At 36.6% G+C, this 13,098-nt stretch overlaps 2 protein-coding genes across 5 annotated transcripts; both read right to left on the reverse strand.

Moving 5' to 3' along the window:
• Positions 1–1,291: 1,291 nt before the first annotated feature.
• On the reverse strand, positions 1,292–7,089 carry LOC110769150 (Leucine-rich repeat (LRR) family protein). 4 transcript variants are annotated; one of them, XM_021973069.2, is made up of 10 exons: positions 6,659–7,089; positions 6,484–6,555; positions 6,316–6,408; positions 4,446–4,527; positions 3,332–3,388; positions 3,124–3,188; positions 2,940–3,035; positions 2,566–2,652; positions 2,391–2,471; positions 1,292–2,292 (listed from the first exon to the last, which is right to left on the reverse strand). In XM_021973069.2, exons 1-10 carry the CDS (start codon positions 6,755–6,757, stop codon positions 1,531–1,533), a joined length of 1,494 nt encoding a protein of 497 aa, XP_021828761.2. In that variant the 5' UTR covers positions 6,758–7,089; the 3' UTR covers positions 1,292–1,530. The 4 variants fall into 4 exon arrangements, with proteins under 4 accessions (XP_021828761.2, XP_088111534.1, XP_088111533.1 ...); XM_088255408.1 differs by lacking the exon at positions 6,659–7,089 and adding an exon at positions 4,759–4,885 and having other exon boundaries at positions 4,446–4,514; positions 6,484–6,500; XM_088255407.1 differs by lacking the exon at positions 6,659–7,089 and adding an exon at positions 4,759–4,885 and having other exon boundaries at positions 6,484–6,500.
• A 1,001-nt stretch (positions 7,090–8,090) lies between these two features.
• RIN1 (P-loop containing nucleoside triphosphate hydrolases superfamily protein) lies at positions 8,091–12,856 on the reverse strand. Its single transcript, XM_021973068.2, has 12 exons — positions 12,484–12,856; positions 11,652–11,840; positions 11,386–11,517; positions 11,125–11,274; positions 10,810–10,965; positions 10,052–10,186; positions 9,347–9,412; positions 9,164–9,270; positions 8,875–8,974; positions 8,649–8,740; positions 8,504–8,573; positions 8,091–8,406 (listed from the first exon to the last, which is right to left on the reverse strand). The coding sequence occupies exons 1-12, from the start codon at positions 12,571–12,573 to the stop codon at positions 8,317–8,319; spliced, it is 1,377 nt and encodes a 458-aa protein (XP_021828760.1). The 5' UTR covers positions 12,574–12,856; the 3' UTR covers positions 8,091–8,316.
• Positions 12,857–13,098: the final 242 nt, after the last annotated feature.

Consider the following 13,098-nt stretch of genomic DNA (forward strand, 5'->3'; position numbering starts at 1 on the left):
TAGGGAAACTAAATTGGATCATTCAATCACCAATCCCTGTGGAATCGACCTCGCACTTACATATGCTATACTACCAACGGTTCGTGCACTTGCGAGTATCACAAGTTGAGGATGCAACTGAATCCATTTTGGTGCAGCTGTATCTACGCAACAGCAATCTTCTCGAACCCGGCTGCAATTCTACATGCCAGGAGCTTGTGTTTTCGAAAGGTGCCCGGGTTGGGTGAATTTTCACCACCCCCCAAATAGCAACCCTGTTAACCTCTTTGTAGCTAAGAGTCACTTGATCAAACTTTCCAAGAAGCTGCTAGATGTCTTCTGCAATTGCTCATTTTGTATTTGATCGTAAGAAATTGTCTCATCGTATTTAGTTGCTACCTTGCTGATTTGGGGGATGCCTTCTTTGGATATTTAAGGCATTTATTTTTTGCATTATTTAGTGGTGTCATCGAGCTTCTAAAAGGCCAAGCCTTGGTTGTAACAGTTGACCTGATTAGCAAATTGATTCCCCAAGTTTTATAAGCTAATTACGCTTACACCGCATGCACAACATAGGCTATAAAACACCCCATCACCCCTCCCATAATTTCACCCACAAAATTTAAGACCCAAATACAATGGCAAAGCTTACAGCCTCACTAACAAGCTTCAAAACCCTTGTTCTTTTTATAATTTTTCTCATTATAAGTATTTTTCCTTACGAGGCTGCCATGACCACAATTGGTTTTGATGGTGGAGGAGAACCAAATTGTGAGCAGTTCCATTTGCAGCAAATCCACCAGTGCGAGATATTTCTCCTGAGGCTTTTTTTTTTTTTTTTTGGGGTCGGAATATTTCTCCTGAGGCTGTGCGACAATTTGAAGTCTTGTATGATAGTGTATGGAGAATGTTGCCAAGAGTTGTCGGTTATCCCAGAACAATGTGCCTGTGTGGTGAGAAACTCTTCCACGAGTATCAATATACACTAGACCCTTCGTAGATGGCAAATGGTAAAGTTGGCAGAACATACTTGCTCCCCCACTAAAACCAATTTGCTCATAATTTTATATAGTTAAGGAACATTCACTCATGCATGGGAGTCAATATTTCTGATTAAAGCTAAAAATGAGCCTGAATTGAACGATTTAAGTGCATTTCCATTTTGCACTGGATGGTATAATATTATGGTATAACATTTAAACCATGAATCCCCAACCACCAAGCCAAAATATAGCAGCCAAGCCAATGTTTCATTTTCAGCCATTTTGTTTGCATCTTTAAAGTGGGAAAAATCATACTTGACAAAAAGGAATTCAAGTAAATGGCCAAAACTTCCATTAGAAAAAGAAAAGTAAAAGTCAAACAAAACGTTTCTTTACTGCTTTGATTCAAGTGTCCTGACCCAAATTTTTAGACATAGCAAGTACATCTACAACTAGTTTTGCACGATTTTAGCCAAATTTGAGGAAGACTAGAAGAGGAGAAGAGGTACAATCTGAAAGCTACCTCAACACAAAATTTCATCGGCTCAAAACATCTGCCTTCACAATGTTAGTCATCACCCCATGTTGATGGTCCGCCTGTTCCAATTTCATCCACAGGCAATGGCTGTAGTGTAGAACCAGTGCCGCGATTTTTAGCTTTTTTCCTCTTAGAAGGGAAGGTTACTAAGCCACCCAACAAATTCGCCTCTTGACTGACCTTGTCATTAACTTTGTTTTCACCACCAACCTCAGCATCTCCCATATTAACAGAAAAAAGCTCCAAAAACGGTGTGTCTGCATCATCAATAACATCAAGTTCACCTTGTTGTTTCACCTTTGCTTTCTCTAGTTTTTTCCCAACCTTGGTATTATCTTCTGTATGGAGTGGATTCTTTTTCTGCTTCTTTTTCTGTGATTCCTTCTCCAAATCCCCAGCTTTTTGAAGATTACTAGGATCATTTTCATTTAACACCTGATGTTTGTAGCTCTTTTTCTTGACATGATCACTTTTTTCATCCCCCTGGACCAAAACTTCGTGGTTTGAGACATTGTCATCTGGTTTCTGCCTTTTCGGTTTCAATTTCTTCGTATCAGAATCACTAGAGTTTTCAAGCTTACCAATACCACCCTTAGTACCACTCTTAGTTCCAGCCATCATAAGATGTTTGAAGTCTCTATCTTTTCGCTTTTCTGTTTGACTTTCTTGCTTGTTAGCAGCATTAAGTGAAGAATCATCAACTTCATCAACTCCAGCATCCTTTTCATTCTTGGTGTATTTATCTATTGGTCTTGCATTGAATACGTGCAGGTTCGGCAATATTCTTTTAATCTACAGTAACATTGTTTCTATAAGAATTTTTAACAAGGGTAAAACTGGAGTCAAGATAGAGATCCAAACAGGAAAAAGGCTAGGACAGTAACCAATACCTTCTTTGCTAATTTATCCTTTTCAACAATAGGGTTCCCTTGCAGATTGAGATTTTTCAGATTGACCAATGAATCGAGCACCTATTTCAGAATGTGACCAAGATTCAGGGAACATTTTTTCACAAAAATAGAAAGAAAGATAGAGAAACAAAAGTTTCTGCTCCTTGCATCTTACCTTCAGATCGGACCATCTTGTGATCACATTATTCCCCAAGTCCAGATTCTGGAGTTTCTTATTAAGAGCCAACTCGGCTGGGAGACCCTGAGCATGCACACAGATAGTGAATAAGTGAGTGAGATAGAGAGAGCAACCTAATGAGCAAACCCTGACAACACACACATAACAAAACTAGCTACTTGATGAACACAATTTATTTTCAACATTAAAGGGAAGAAATAAACATGAGATGACTGCATAACTTGAAAAGAACAGTTACTATAACTGAGCAGGGAAAAAAAGATAATTGCAATAAAACAGTTCTTAAAAAGTTTACATAGAGAAAGCATACTTTCCAAAAGGTTTTTTAAACCAATCAACAGTAAACAAACCTTAATATCGTTATGAGCAAGACGGAGCTCTTTCAGTTCACTACAGGACTTGAGTGAAGACTGTATGGTTTGAAGTTGGCAGTGGGAGAGAGAAAGCTGGAACCAAAAAACATATTCCAAGGGCTTTAGCTGAATGTAAATGATGTTACCACCAAGGACAATCAACGACCAGAAAACTGTTTACCTTTGTGATAGATTTCACCTTCATCAGAGAATCACCAATGTCACGGATCGGATTTCTAGAAAGAACTACAGAAGAATTTCAAAAGTAAGAGAGCACAATTCATGTTCCTCAAGTCAGAACTCTATTGTTTTGTATCAGTCATGAAAAAGGAATTATTATTTTTTTCATTTTTCTTTGATAAATATGAATCATGAACTAGAACTCATACCAAGAGTGTTCAGGTCTCTCAGAGGTTCAAGTCTGCAAACTGAAGCAATCTCATTATCTACACAACCCAGGAGATAAAATGAGAAACAGTAGACATAGAGAGATAGAGATAAATAGAGAGAACAAGAGAGAGAGAAGCTCTTTTGTGTTTGCAAAAATATGAGCAATAATAAAATATTAGCCCCCTAAAGTAAGGCAAAGTTTCTAATCCTTACTTGTCAAGTTGAGCACAAACATTCTTTATTTTTTGGGATCAGTAGGTGCTTTAACCCAAATGGGAAACATGTTTTTTTTAAATGGTTCGTGTGTTTTGGAATTATGAATTTCATTCTACAAACCAACTTTGGGCCAAAAGAGACATATTTATCTGTGATATAGGCATAGATATAGTACTGAAATTCAAAGTACGATGAAATTCAAAATTTCAGATAAATTAGCACTACGCAACTAGAACTTTTTCTTTATTCACAAAATAGGAACATTCGGAGGAATTAACTACAGGAAATGAACTACTAACTGTCTTAGAACAAATACTGCAGCCTCAAGAATGTGAACACCTCATAACATTTTCTAGAATCAAGGATAAGCAACCTACTTTGGGAATCGCTCAATACATACCCACAGTGGAGAATTCCCATGATCCGCAACGAACAATTACAATTACTACCTATATTAAAATACCGTACTGGGTGTGGCAAATACTTATCCTCCCATAAACTATTCACTATAAGTAGTCCACTTGATGTAGGATATTATGATTTTGGCTATTTCCATTCTTACATCATAAAGGTTTCTAGGATTTGGAGCCATTGCTTTCTTGCTATTATCATTTCTAGAAAATGTGCTTACAGTCCTATAATATGCCCTACCACCATAATATGACAAAGTGTGCTATTAAAAGAGCATTCTATTATGGTGTCAGTAATACTACTAGTCTCATTTTTGTTGGTGTCCATTTTAGTTTGCTTGGTTACCCATTCGTCTAGGTCTTTCCATTTTGATCTTGTTTTCACAAACAACCAAAAAAAAATAAGAATAAAAAGACACTATTTGAAGAAGATCTTAAATGATATTCTCATAATATTTAAAACAAAACAAAAAACAAAAAAACTCACCGTTCAATATCACTGCACGTAAGCTAACAATAGACATGACCTCATCCATTACCTTGAGCTTATTCTTGCCTGCATTTAACACCTGATTACAAAGATTGAACAAAGTGACTCTAGAACCCAAATTGGATTTATTGAGTATAGAATTATCTTGACTTGGCCTATCTATAGCAAATTAATTACACAGAATGAACTTAAATAAACAAATGTCTAAAACTAAACTATCAGCACTCTTGGTTGTAAACTTTCTAAAAAATTGTTTCTAGGAAGTGGAGAAACAAGAAAGCAAGAAGCAGCAATTTTTCTTAGGGCATACCTTTTACTTCTCTCAAAGGTGGAATATTTGGAGAAGCTGAGAGTTTGTCCCTAGAGAAGAAATAAGCAGGGGAAAACTAGAGATTTATTCCTCAACTTTTCTCCTATTATTTCTCCTCTCGTAAGTCCTAACAATGATTTCAAAACACACCGTCAGGTTAGTTTCAATCCTTCCAACAGATATAAATGTTTTTCTTTTACTTTGTTCAATCTAGTCCCAAATTTCTTTGTTTAGTATAATTATTTCATATTTATTCACTCTCATTTTAAAGTTTCGTTTGTCAACTCAATTACTCATCTGGAACTGACCCTCCTACTTATGGAGAAAAGTAGCTGACAGGCAGGCCTAGGATTTATGAAACTTTTGGCGACCACCACATTAAAAGGGAACTAAGTCCTAGCACAATTCCTTTCAGGACAAGTTTGAAAGGAATTTTCATCATGCCAATAAGGATAGCAGGGAGAATACAATTCAGGTGGAACACATTGGAAAAAAATTCCACTAAAGATTATGTTTTCAATATATTTGTAAAACAAAGAGTGAATATAGGTCTCCAAATCATCTAATCTCAAGAAAACGGAATATGTAGTTGTATTCCCCAATAATGATTAATCGTTCTTAAGGAAGTACAAAATCTAAATATTTCATATAATTGTAAATTTTCAAGTCACAGCCACAAGGATTGTGGTGTCCATAGTTCTTACTATTTGAAAATTTCACTTCACTCTCAACTGGAATCTTTATATATATTTTTTATAAAAATATTCACTTGATCCACCAATTTCCTGCATATTAATTTGTCAACTTAAACCAATCAAAGCCACAAACTATGGCTTCTTGGGATAGAGTTTGACATATTATTCTATATTATATATTTTTCATGTCATCTTTGATATAACCATAATATTATACAATTTTCCTAATATCAACATTTTTCTTCTTAAAAGATTTCCATGGTCGCAGCACACATGGGCCTTCCATTCAAAAACATATCAGCATGATAACAATAATACCAACCACTACAAGATATAATTTTGAATGAAAAACCCATGTGAGCTAGGACTCTGGGTATAAGCTCTTATTCTTGTACATGCAAAATGGCATGTAATTTAACAGGATAAGAACTTAATATATCTGAATTAATTGTTCTGGGAAAATCCATCACTGGCTCACTCAGTAGCCATGATTTCTTGCTCTCTGTTGTTTAGAGAACAAGTTGCTCAGAAAGCATAACCAGGTGCATCAGGAGGAAGCTAATTATGTTAGAAATCCTAACTGCAACAGCAAAATTGAACACCATAAACTATTGGTTATCAAGTTTACGGTATAACAAGAAAGAGTACTGTAGCAGAAAAAATAACAACTGACCAAGAATTCAAAATTCAAAATTACCACTAAATGAGCTTTAGAAACAAGTCCAGACTACATGATGTCCCTACACAAACTTCCACATCCAAAAATGCAAGTAGCTAAAAGGGTATCTTCAAAATATGAACAGCTTCAAACACCAATATAAAAAGCAACAAAAGAAAATTGTAGGAAATGGTTGGTACTTACAGTGAGCTTAGAAAGTCCTTCAATACCTTTGAGGCTTTGCAGTTTATTGTTTGCAACTGACAGCCATTTTAAATTGACACATGACTTTAACCCCTGATTTTCAAGCACACAAAGTTAGCTTCACAAAAATCACAGCACACAAATGAAAGATGACAACTTGACAAGTACCTCAAGAGAAGTGAGATTGTTGAAGCTGAGGTCGAGCCTCTCCAAGTTCTTGAACTCGCTCAAGCACGACACCTACACATTTACACACACATCAATATTATCTATAAAGGAAGTTGTATAATAAACCAAAAAATAGAAAAAAGGACAGGGGGAGAGCAGAAAAACGACGTCGTACATCGGAAAGAGCCTTGTGATTGAGCTTGAGACTTGAAATGGAGTTGGGGTCGCGAGTGTTGTTGTCCTTGAGCACCTGCTCCAAACTCAGACGGTTCATGATTCTGCCTTGTGCTGTGCTTTCGCTGAAACTCTAGCTTTGCTTTTGCTTTTGCAATACAAGCAACTTCATGCTGCAGAACACATTTCGGTTTCGGGCTCAATGAGGATCGCTTGCGTTAGCTGCGTTTAGGGTTTCGGAATACTGGTGTGATGATGAATTTCGTCTTTGCAATTTTGTTCTGGGCTTTCGACCGCTCTCTCCTTGGGCCCTCTATTGTCTCTTGCTCTTTTTTTTTTGTTCTTTTATTGCTTTGGATTACATTTGCAAGGATGAAGACTTAGCAAAATGCCAATTTTTTACAGAGCCTCAAACTTGCTCACTTCCCTATGCTCTAGCCTGAAGTCTACATTTGGTGTCTAGGATTGAATTAAATAACTCACAAGATTCAAAGTATGTTGAAGTAAAAAATGAAGGTAGAGTTGAATTTTTTTCATTTTATGGGGATTAGAAGGAAAGAGTTAGGAGTGGGCATCAATCCGGCCGAACCAATGAAATTGGCCGATTTAAATTATAATTACCGATTTCGTTTAATTCTGACAAAGAAAAAGTCAAATGGTTTAAAAACCGAACCCTAGAAAAAAATTAGTGTTTCATATCTACCATTTTGTGGGGATTATAAATTTCCTTTGCTATGAATCTATCTTCTATCTTCAATTTGGATAAATTTTGGAAGTTGGCATGTGTTTCTTCATTTAACATCTGGAAAACCTGTGATGGTTATAATGAGATGAAGACGCTGTCCTACTTTTTAAAGAACAGATATAGGACACAATTCATCGTTCATAATTTTTACTCAAGTCCAACTAATTACACCAGTTGAGCTATAAGGCTGGCATTGCTTGAGCATTATTTTGCATAAATATGACTACTTTACCCAACCAAGGGAACCAAATTTCTGGGGTAACACCTGCCGTTCTGCGTTTGTTAGGTGTCAAACAAAGCTGAAGAAAATTATGTCCCAAGAGGGAAGCACAAGCAGCCCCTAGACAAGACGAGACGTCAGGTTCGGAGATGGGACCCCTTAAGGACTCAAGAAAGGCAGCATACATAATTTTCCTGTTTGTAGTAAATACCTAGTTTCTATTTTTCAGGAGTAAATAGGGAAAGGCAACATCCATGATCACCCTAATAAACCTGATGTAAGTCGACTCCAGACCCAGGTAACAGAATTCTCATTCACCTTCGGATGGAATACATGGAAGTGTAAATGGGGAAAAGTTCTTTCATGCAGCGGTTGTATATTTCACATAAATGGAATGGAGGGAATAATCGGCACACCTAATTGCGTCAAAGAACCCTATCTCATGGCCAATAATGACTACTGAACAAGGGAGCAAAAGTGACAATACGATTAGAATTACCTTCATTAAGTTATCACATTTGAAAATTGTGAAGCATCTACGACGCAGCTGGAAAATACAGATTACCCAGAGCTCAGGAAACTTGAAGCCATTTACTTAACCGATGTGCCACTCATACAAAAGCCATGGGCAATGAAAATAATACAGAATTAAATGCTACTCCCAAAACTAAACTTCCAGAGAAATTCTCAGTTCTCATGAAATGTATTTTTCCTGCTGCTCTTGGAGAACCTTTGCTGAAGACTTAGCATCCAGATATAGCGTATCCACTTCCTCTAGGTCAGCCTACAAATTATAAAGATAATAACACACTTATTTTGTCAGTGAAAAGGCTTGAACAATTCACTTCAAGCACATATAACATTGTCAAATTTGTAACTACCTTGCAAATTTTGTCTCTGCCATTCATTTTTGCCACAATGCTTGCAGGCGATAAGAGCTGAACAGCATGCCTGAGGAAATAATGAAGTAAGCAATAAGCATCATTCCGAGTGAATCAGAGTTAACAAATCAAAAATTTATGCCACCTTAAAGATGTTCGTTGTCCTATCTCTCCAAGGTAAGCCAAGCTGTCGTCATCTATTCCCAGTTCCTCCACCTGTGCACGAATTACTAAGATCTGGTTCAAGCATCAACCAATAGAATAATCAGTAGTTTGATACATAAAAAAATCAGTAGTTTGGTACTTGAGAAGATGATCGGGCATAGAAAGAGAAATTTTATAGATAACAAGCAAATGAAATTCATATAGACCTTTATCATCTCTTCAAGATCATAAGTCTGTGTTCGGATAATTACCAACCGGTCCAACAAGTCAACAGGTATTCCATGAGGACTAGCCATATCAGTCCCTCTGCACAGTAACATATCCATGTTCAGAAAGCAAAACTCTAGTGAGCACACTGATGGTTTTAGGAAATTCCTTCACAATTAACATGGAAAGATAGGTATGGCCTAGTTATGCTTTTATGCTAACAGCAAGCATGCTAAAAGGCATGGCCTCGTTATTGTGCAAAAGCCTGTCTGATTACAAGTTTCATACCTTACATTGCAAATTCCTCTATTGGTGGCAAATATTACTATTGGAGATAACGAGCTCTCCAAAGCACGATTCAAGTATGAAAAACACTCCATATCCAGCATATGTACCTATTGGTCAAGATTCAAAATTATAAGTGATTTGGACAGACGAAATAGTTCTAAAGGACTTGAAAGAGAAAAGAACCTCGTCAATGAACAAAACTCCAGGTACAAGCTCCGCTACACCTTCATCAATGTACCGATTAACAACCTGTCATCAATCATAAAGTAAATTAAACACTTTCCTTCGCCTTTATTTTATAGCTAATGAAAATATTATTAAAGGGAAAGAAGCTGCTAAGGAGGTGCGAGAAATGGGTTTAGGATTTAGTTAGAAAGAGAATAATTTATTTGCAAGACGAGTACACAACAGTATAAGAAATGCCCCACCCAAAGATTAGAGAAGAAAAAAAGTTATAACCAGAAATTAAAAGATGAAGCTCTAAAATCAGTATATTTCCAAAAGCAGCCTAGATATGCAACAAGAAACTACATTTATCTGGAGCATGATATTATATGGGTAAAAAAAGTGAGAACGGGCATATTTGTCACAGCGGTATGACTCTCACAGGCTATGTTTGTGTTGCAAGGGAAAAACAGAATCAATGTAATCAAGCCCAATTAGATGGAATTTAAAGCTGACGTTGATCTGATCTGAAGTATGTCAATGTCTTGGAAACTCTTTATTAGTTGACCTCTCAGAAACATTAGTAATTTGTCAACAGGCTTTTACAAATTTACTGAAGAAATAAGCAAGGAAATGTTTCACCAAGAAACCATATCTTAGGTTCCGACGACAGAAAATACATTGAGTTGGATCAACATTTCCTACATATTCATAAGATTGTACCTTATTTATTTCTTGTCGCAACTTGTCAGTAATTTCAGTTTTCCTTGGCTTCATCATCTGACCCATTAGAGATAATATGTCTTGCCCACCTTGAGGTCGCGCATTTGCAGCATCCAGATCATGTAGTGTTACATCCTGTTAAAGAGTTACATAAGCAAACAGAAATTGAACATCAACAGGAGCAGATTATATGTAGAGCATAAAAGTTGGAATCTGTCAACAAAAATTGAAAACAATAATAACTTAAAGAAAACATGAAGAAAAATAGGTCAGAAACACCAGTGTTAAGGATTTACTAAGATATGCCTATATATGGTAGTTCAGATGGGTATATGGTAGTTCAGATGGTATTCCAAGAAAATGTTAAGTGTCCATTTCTACTAGTACCAAGTTATAAGGCCAAAAACCCTTAATAATCGTTTCATGGGTGGACTGCAGTGCTCAAGTCCAACTACTTAATTGCAGGCAACTAAACTTTTCAGCATGTTTGGAGAATCCAGTTTCCTATATTAATCAAACAAACAGAAGTAGGAATGCACTTTTTGGGAAATATCTGGACCATGCAGGGATGATACACATTCCTTTAAGAAAGTAGTACCCAGAGCCAGCAAGAACTATCCACCGATCAACTTGAGTAATTACTAATAAGGCTACTAGCCAATAGAAAAAACCCATCCAAGACTAAGTATGATAAAACGGGTGCAACCATCATCACAGAGAACATTTACAAAGAAACACACATTTCACATAGAACAAACCTGCACAATCTCCTTCTTTTTGTGAACCTCTCCTTTTGGAAGTGGAACATACTCTTCTGCTTCCAGATCAAATTCTGTAGCAAAAGCATCACTTCTACCTACTCTTTTTACTGCTCCACTATTAGCTTCAATGTATATAACATCACCAACAGCTACCTGCATGTTGTATCAGGAAAGTGGTATCAAAAGAACAAATGGCCCGAAAATAAAGTGTACTTCAACATGAAAACCTTAAATAATCAACTAGGCGAAACAAATAGTTTTTTTTATTCTTCATGCATACACAAAAAATAAATAATAATAGGAGGACCTTACCTTTTCCTTAATCAATGCATCATAAATGGTGGGATCCAACTTCAGTTGCTTGGTTCCTTTAACAGTTTTTAATCCAATGATGACGTGGCTGATGCTTTTACCATAACCACCTGTAACACTCTCTGTTTCTTCTGGTGTGAGTTCCGTCACCTAAAATGAAACTATCAAAACATCATCAACTGAAACCAACCAACTCAAATATAAAAGTAACATTATCACACTAAATTATTTACAAAATATTTGATATCATTAGAAACTTGCCTCTCCTTCATAGACCTCTTTATTTTCCTTGATACGCAGACCAATAGCCCGTCTAAAATTTTCCATTAAAACCTCTGTTTTCTTTACTTCTGATGAATATACTTCTGATCCAACCATTGGGCAGAATGGAACCTGCAAACAAGAACCATTAACCATTAAGAAAAAAACACTATCCCTACTCGAATATGAATCAAGAAATCTCATGAAACATCAGATTATTAATTAACATTACATTTCAGCTGACAGATGAAAAATGTGAGGAATACCTTACTCCCAAGCTCCTGGGATATTCCAAGAGCCAGCGCTGTCTTTCCAGTACCAGGAGGTCCAGCCAGTAAAAGTGCACGACCAGCCATCTTCTTCTGTCGTATCATATCAACAACAAGACCAGCAGCTTCTCTCGCTTCCCCCTGACCCACAAAGCCAGCAGCCCAAGGTATTGCTCTTCCATTGGCCTGGAATAGAATGACACCCAAAAACCCAATTTATATTGTCATTCAGATGGAGATCACTCCAGAAAACAAATTGAAAAACTACAAGCATGGTTAACACAATTGGAGTTAAGCTGACATTAATCTCTTGATTTTGAAATTTAAAGAATAGATTGATGAACCATTTTATGCCTCCAGACGGCAGAAAAACGGACGTTTTAAACTTCTCCATTTCATTAGTTGGTTTCTTTGCCGCCACAAGTATATTTACTTACTACACTACCATGAATACAGCATCATCTGAAGATAAAGCATCGAACTCTAATTTCTAACACAACCACATGGAGTGTGAGTGTTATAACAAACAGCTTTTTTTTTTTTTTTTTTTTTTGCAAGAGTAAAACAAGAAGCATTAGCAACAAACCGTTTAACTCTGATACGCACATTTCAGCAAATAAAAGAGGAATGCCAGTAAAATGTAGTGCACAAAACAAACCCTAAAACCCTAAACCCTCAAATCGAAAAAGGCAAACTACTTTACAGCAGGAAAAAGGAAGAACCTTAGATAGCTTTGAAATATACTACAAAACGGCATATGTTTATGGGTAATCAGTATTTAGAACAAAAATAAAGAGAGAGAGAGAGAGAGAGAGAGAGAGAGAGAAACCTCAAGACCAAGGCCTTTGATGTGGGTATGAGTGGCTATGCGCTGCTTCTTGGTTGTTGACTGAACCTCTTCTATCCGGACCTTGTCCATCTGGTGATATAACCGCGAGGCTATAATGCGGGGCAGGTTGTGAGGGGCAGGGATGGGTGGTTGTGACGAGGTGAGGGGTGGAAGTAAGGCTGTCTGGGGTTGGGGTTTGGGAGGGGCTGGGGTCGTGATTTAAAAGAAGAAAGAAAAAGGAATGGGGCGGGTTCACTGGCTTTTTTGTGTTTTTTAATTTTTTTTTGGGTGGTTGGCGCTAGGGCTTGGAAAAGGGAGAGAGAGCGAGCATGAGGCGGTTGGGGTGGGCGAAGGGTGAGGGAGAGAGACAGAGAGAGAGAGTCGTTGGGTTTTTTTTTCCTTTTAATTTTTAATTTTTCAAAATAATATTTTAGCTTGTAATACAATTATTAAATTTAAATTATGTTTAAAATGTTTTTTTTTTTCATTTAAATCCACGTGACATTGCAAAATAATAAATAAAAGGCGATATAATAATAAAATAAAAATTTGTACTGAGGAGGGCAATATAATAATAATTTAGGGTAAAACAAAATATAATAATAATTTAAGATA

The sequence above is a fragment of the Prunus avium genome, chromosome 6 (genome assembly GCF_965620075.1).
Source record: "Prunus avium chromosome 6, drPruAviu1.hap1.1, whole genome shotgun sequence".
NCBI classification, from domain to species: Eukaryota; Viridiplantae; Streptophyta; class Magnoliopsida; order Rosales; family Rosaceae; genus Prunus; species Prunus avium.

Coding starts and splice junctions, on each gene's coding strand:
- RIN1 (XM_021973068.2), bottom strand. CDS start 12,573: ATGGACAAGGTCCGGATAGAAGAGGTTCAGTCAACAACCAAGAAGCAG. Junction 11,841..12,483: donor TCAAAGGCCTTGGTCTTGAG/GTTTCTCTCTCT, acceptor ATTCTATTCCAG/GCCAATGGAAGAGCAATACC. Junction 8,574..8,648: donor GGACAACGAACATCTTTAAG/GTGGCATAAATT, acceptor TTATTTCCTCAG/GCATGCTGTTCAGCTCTTAT.
- LOC110769150 (XM_021973069.2), bottom strand. CDS start 6,757: ATGAACCGTCTGAGTTTGGAGCAGGTGCTCAAGGACAACAACACTCGC. Junction 6,409..6,483: donor ACAATCTCACTTCTCTTGAG/GTACTTGTCAAG, acceptor CTTGAAAATCAG/GGGTTAAAGTCATGTGTCAA. Junction 3,036..3,123: donor AGGTGAAATCTATCACAAAG/GTAAACAGTTTT, acceptor TTTTGGTTCCAG/CTTTCTCTCTCCCACTGCCA.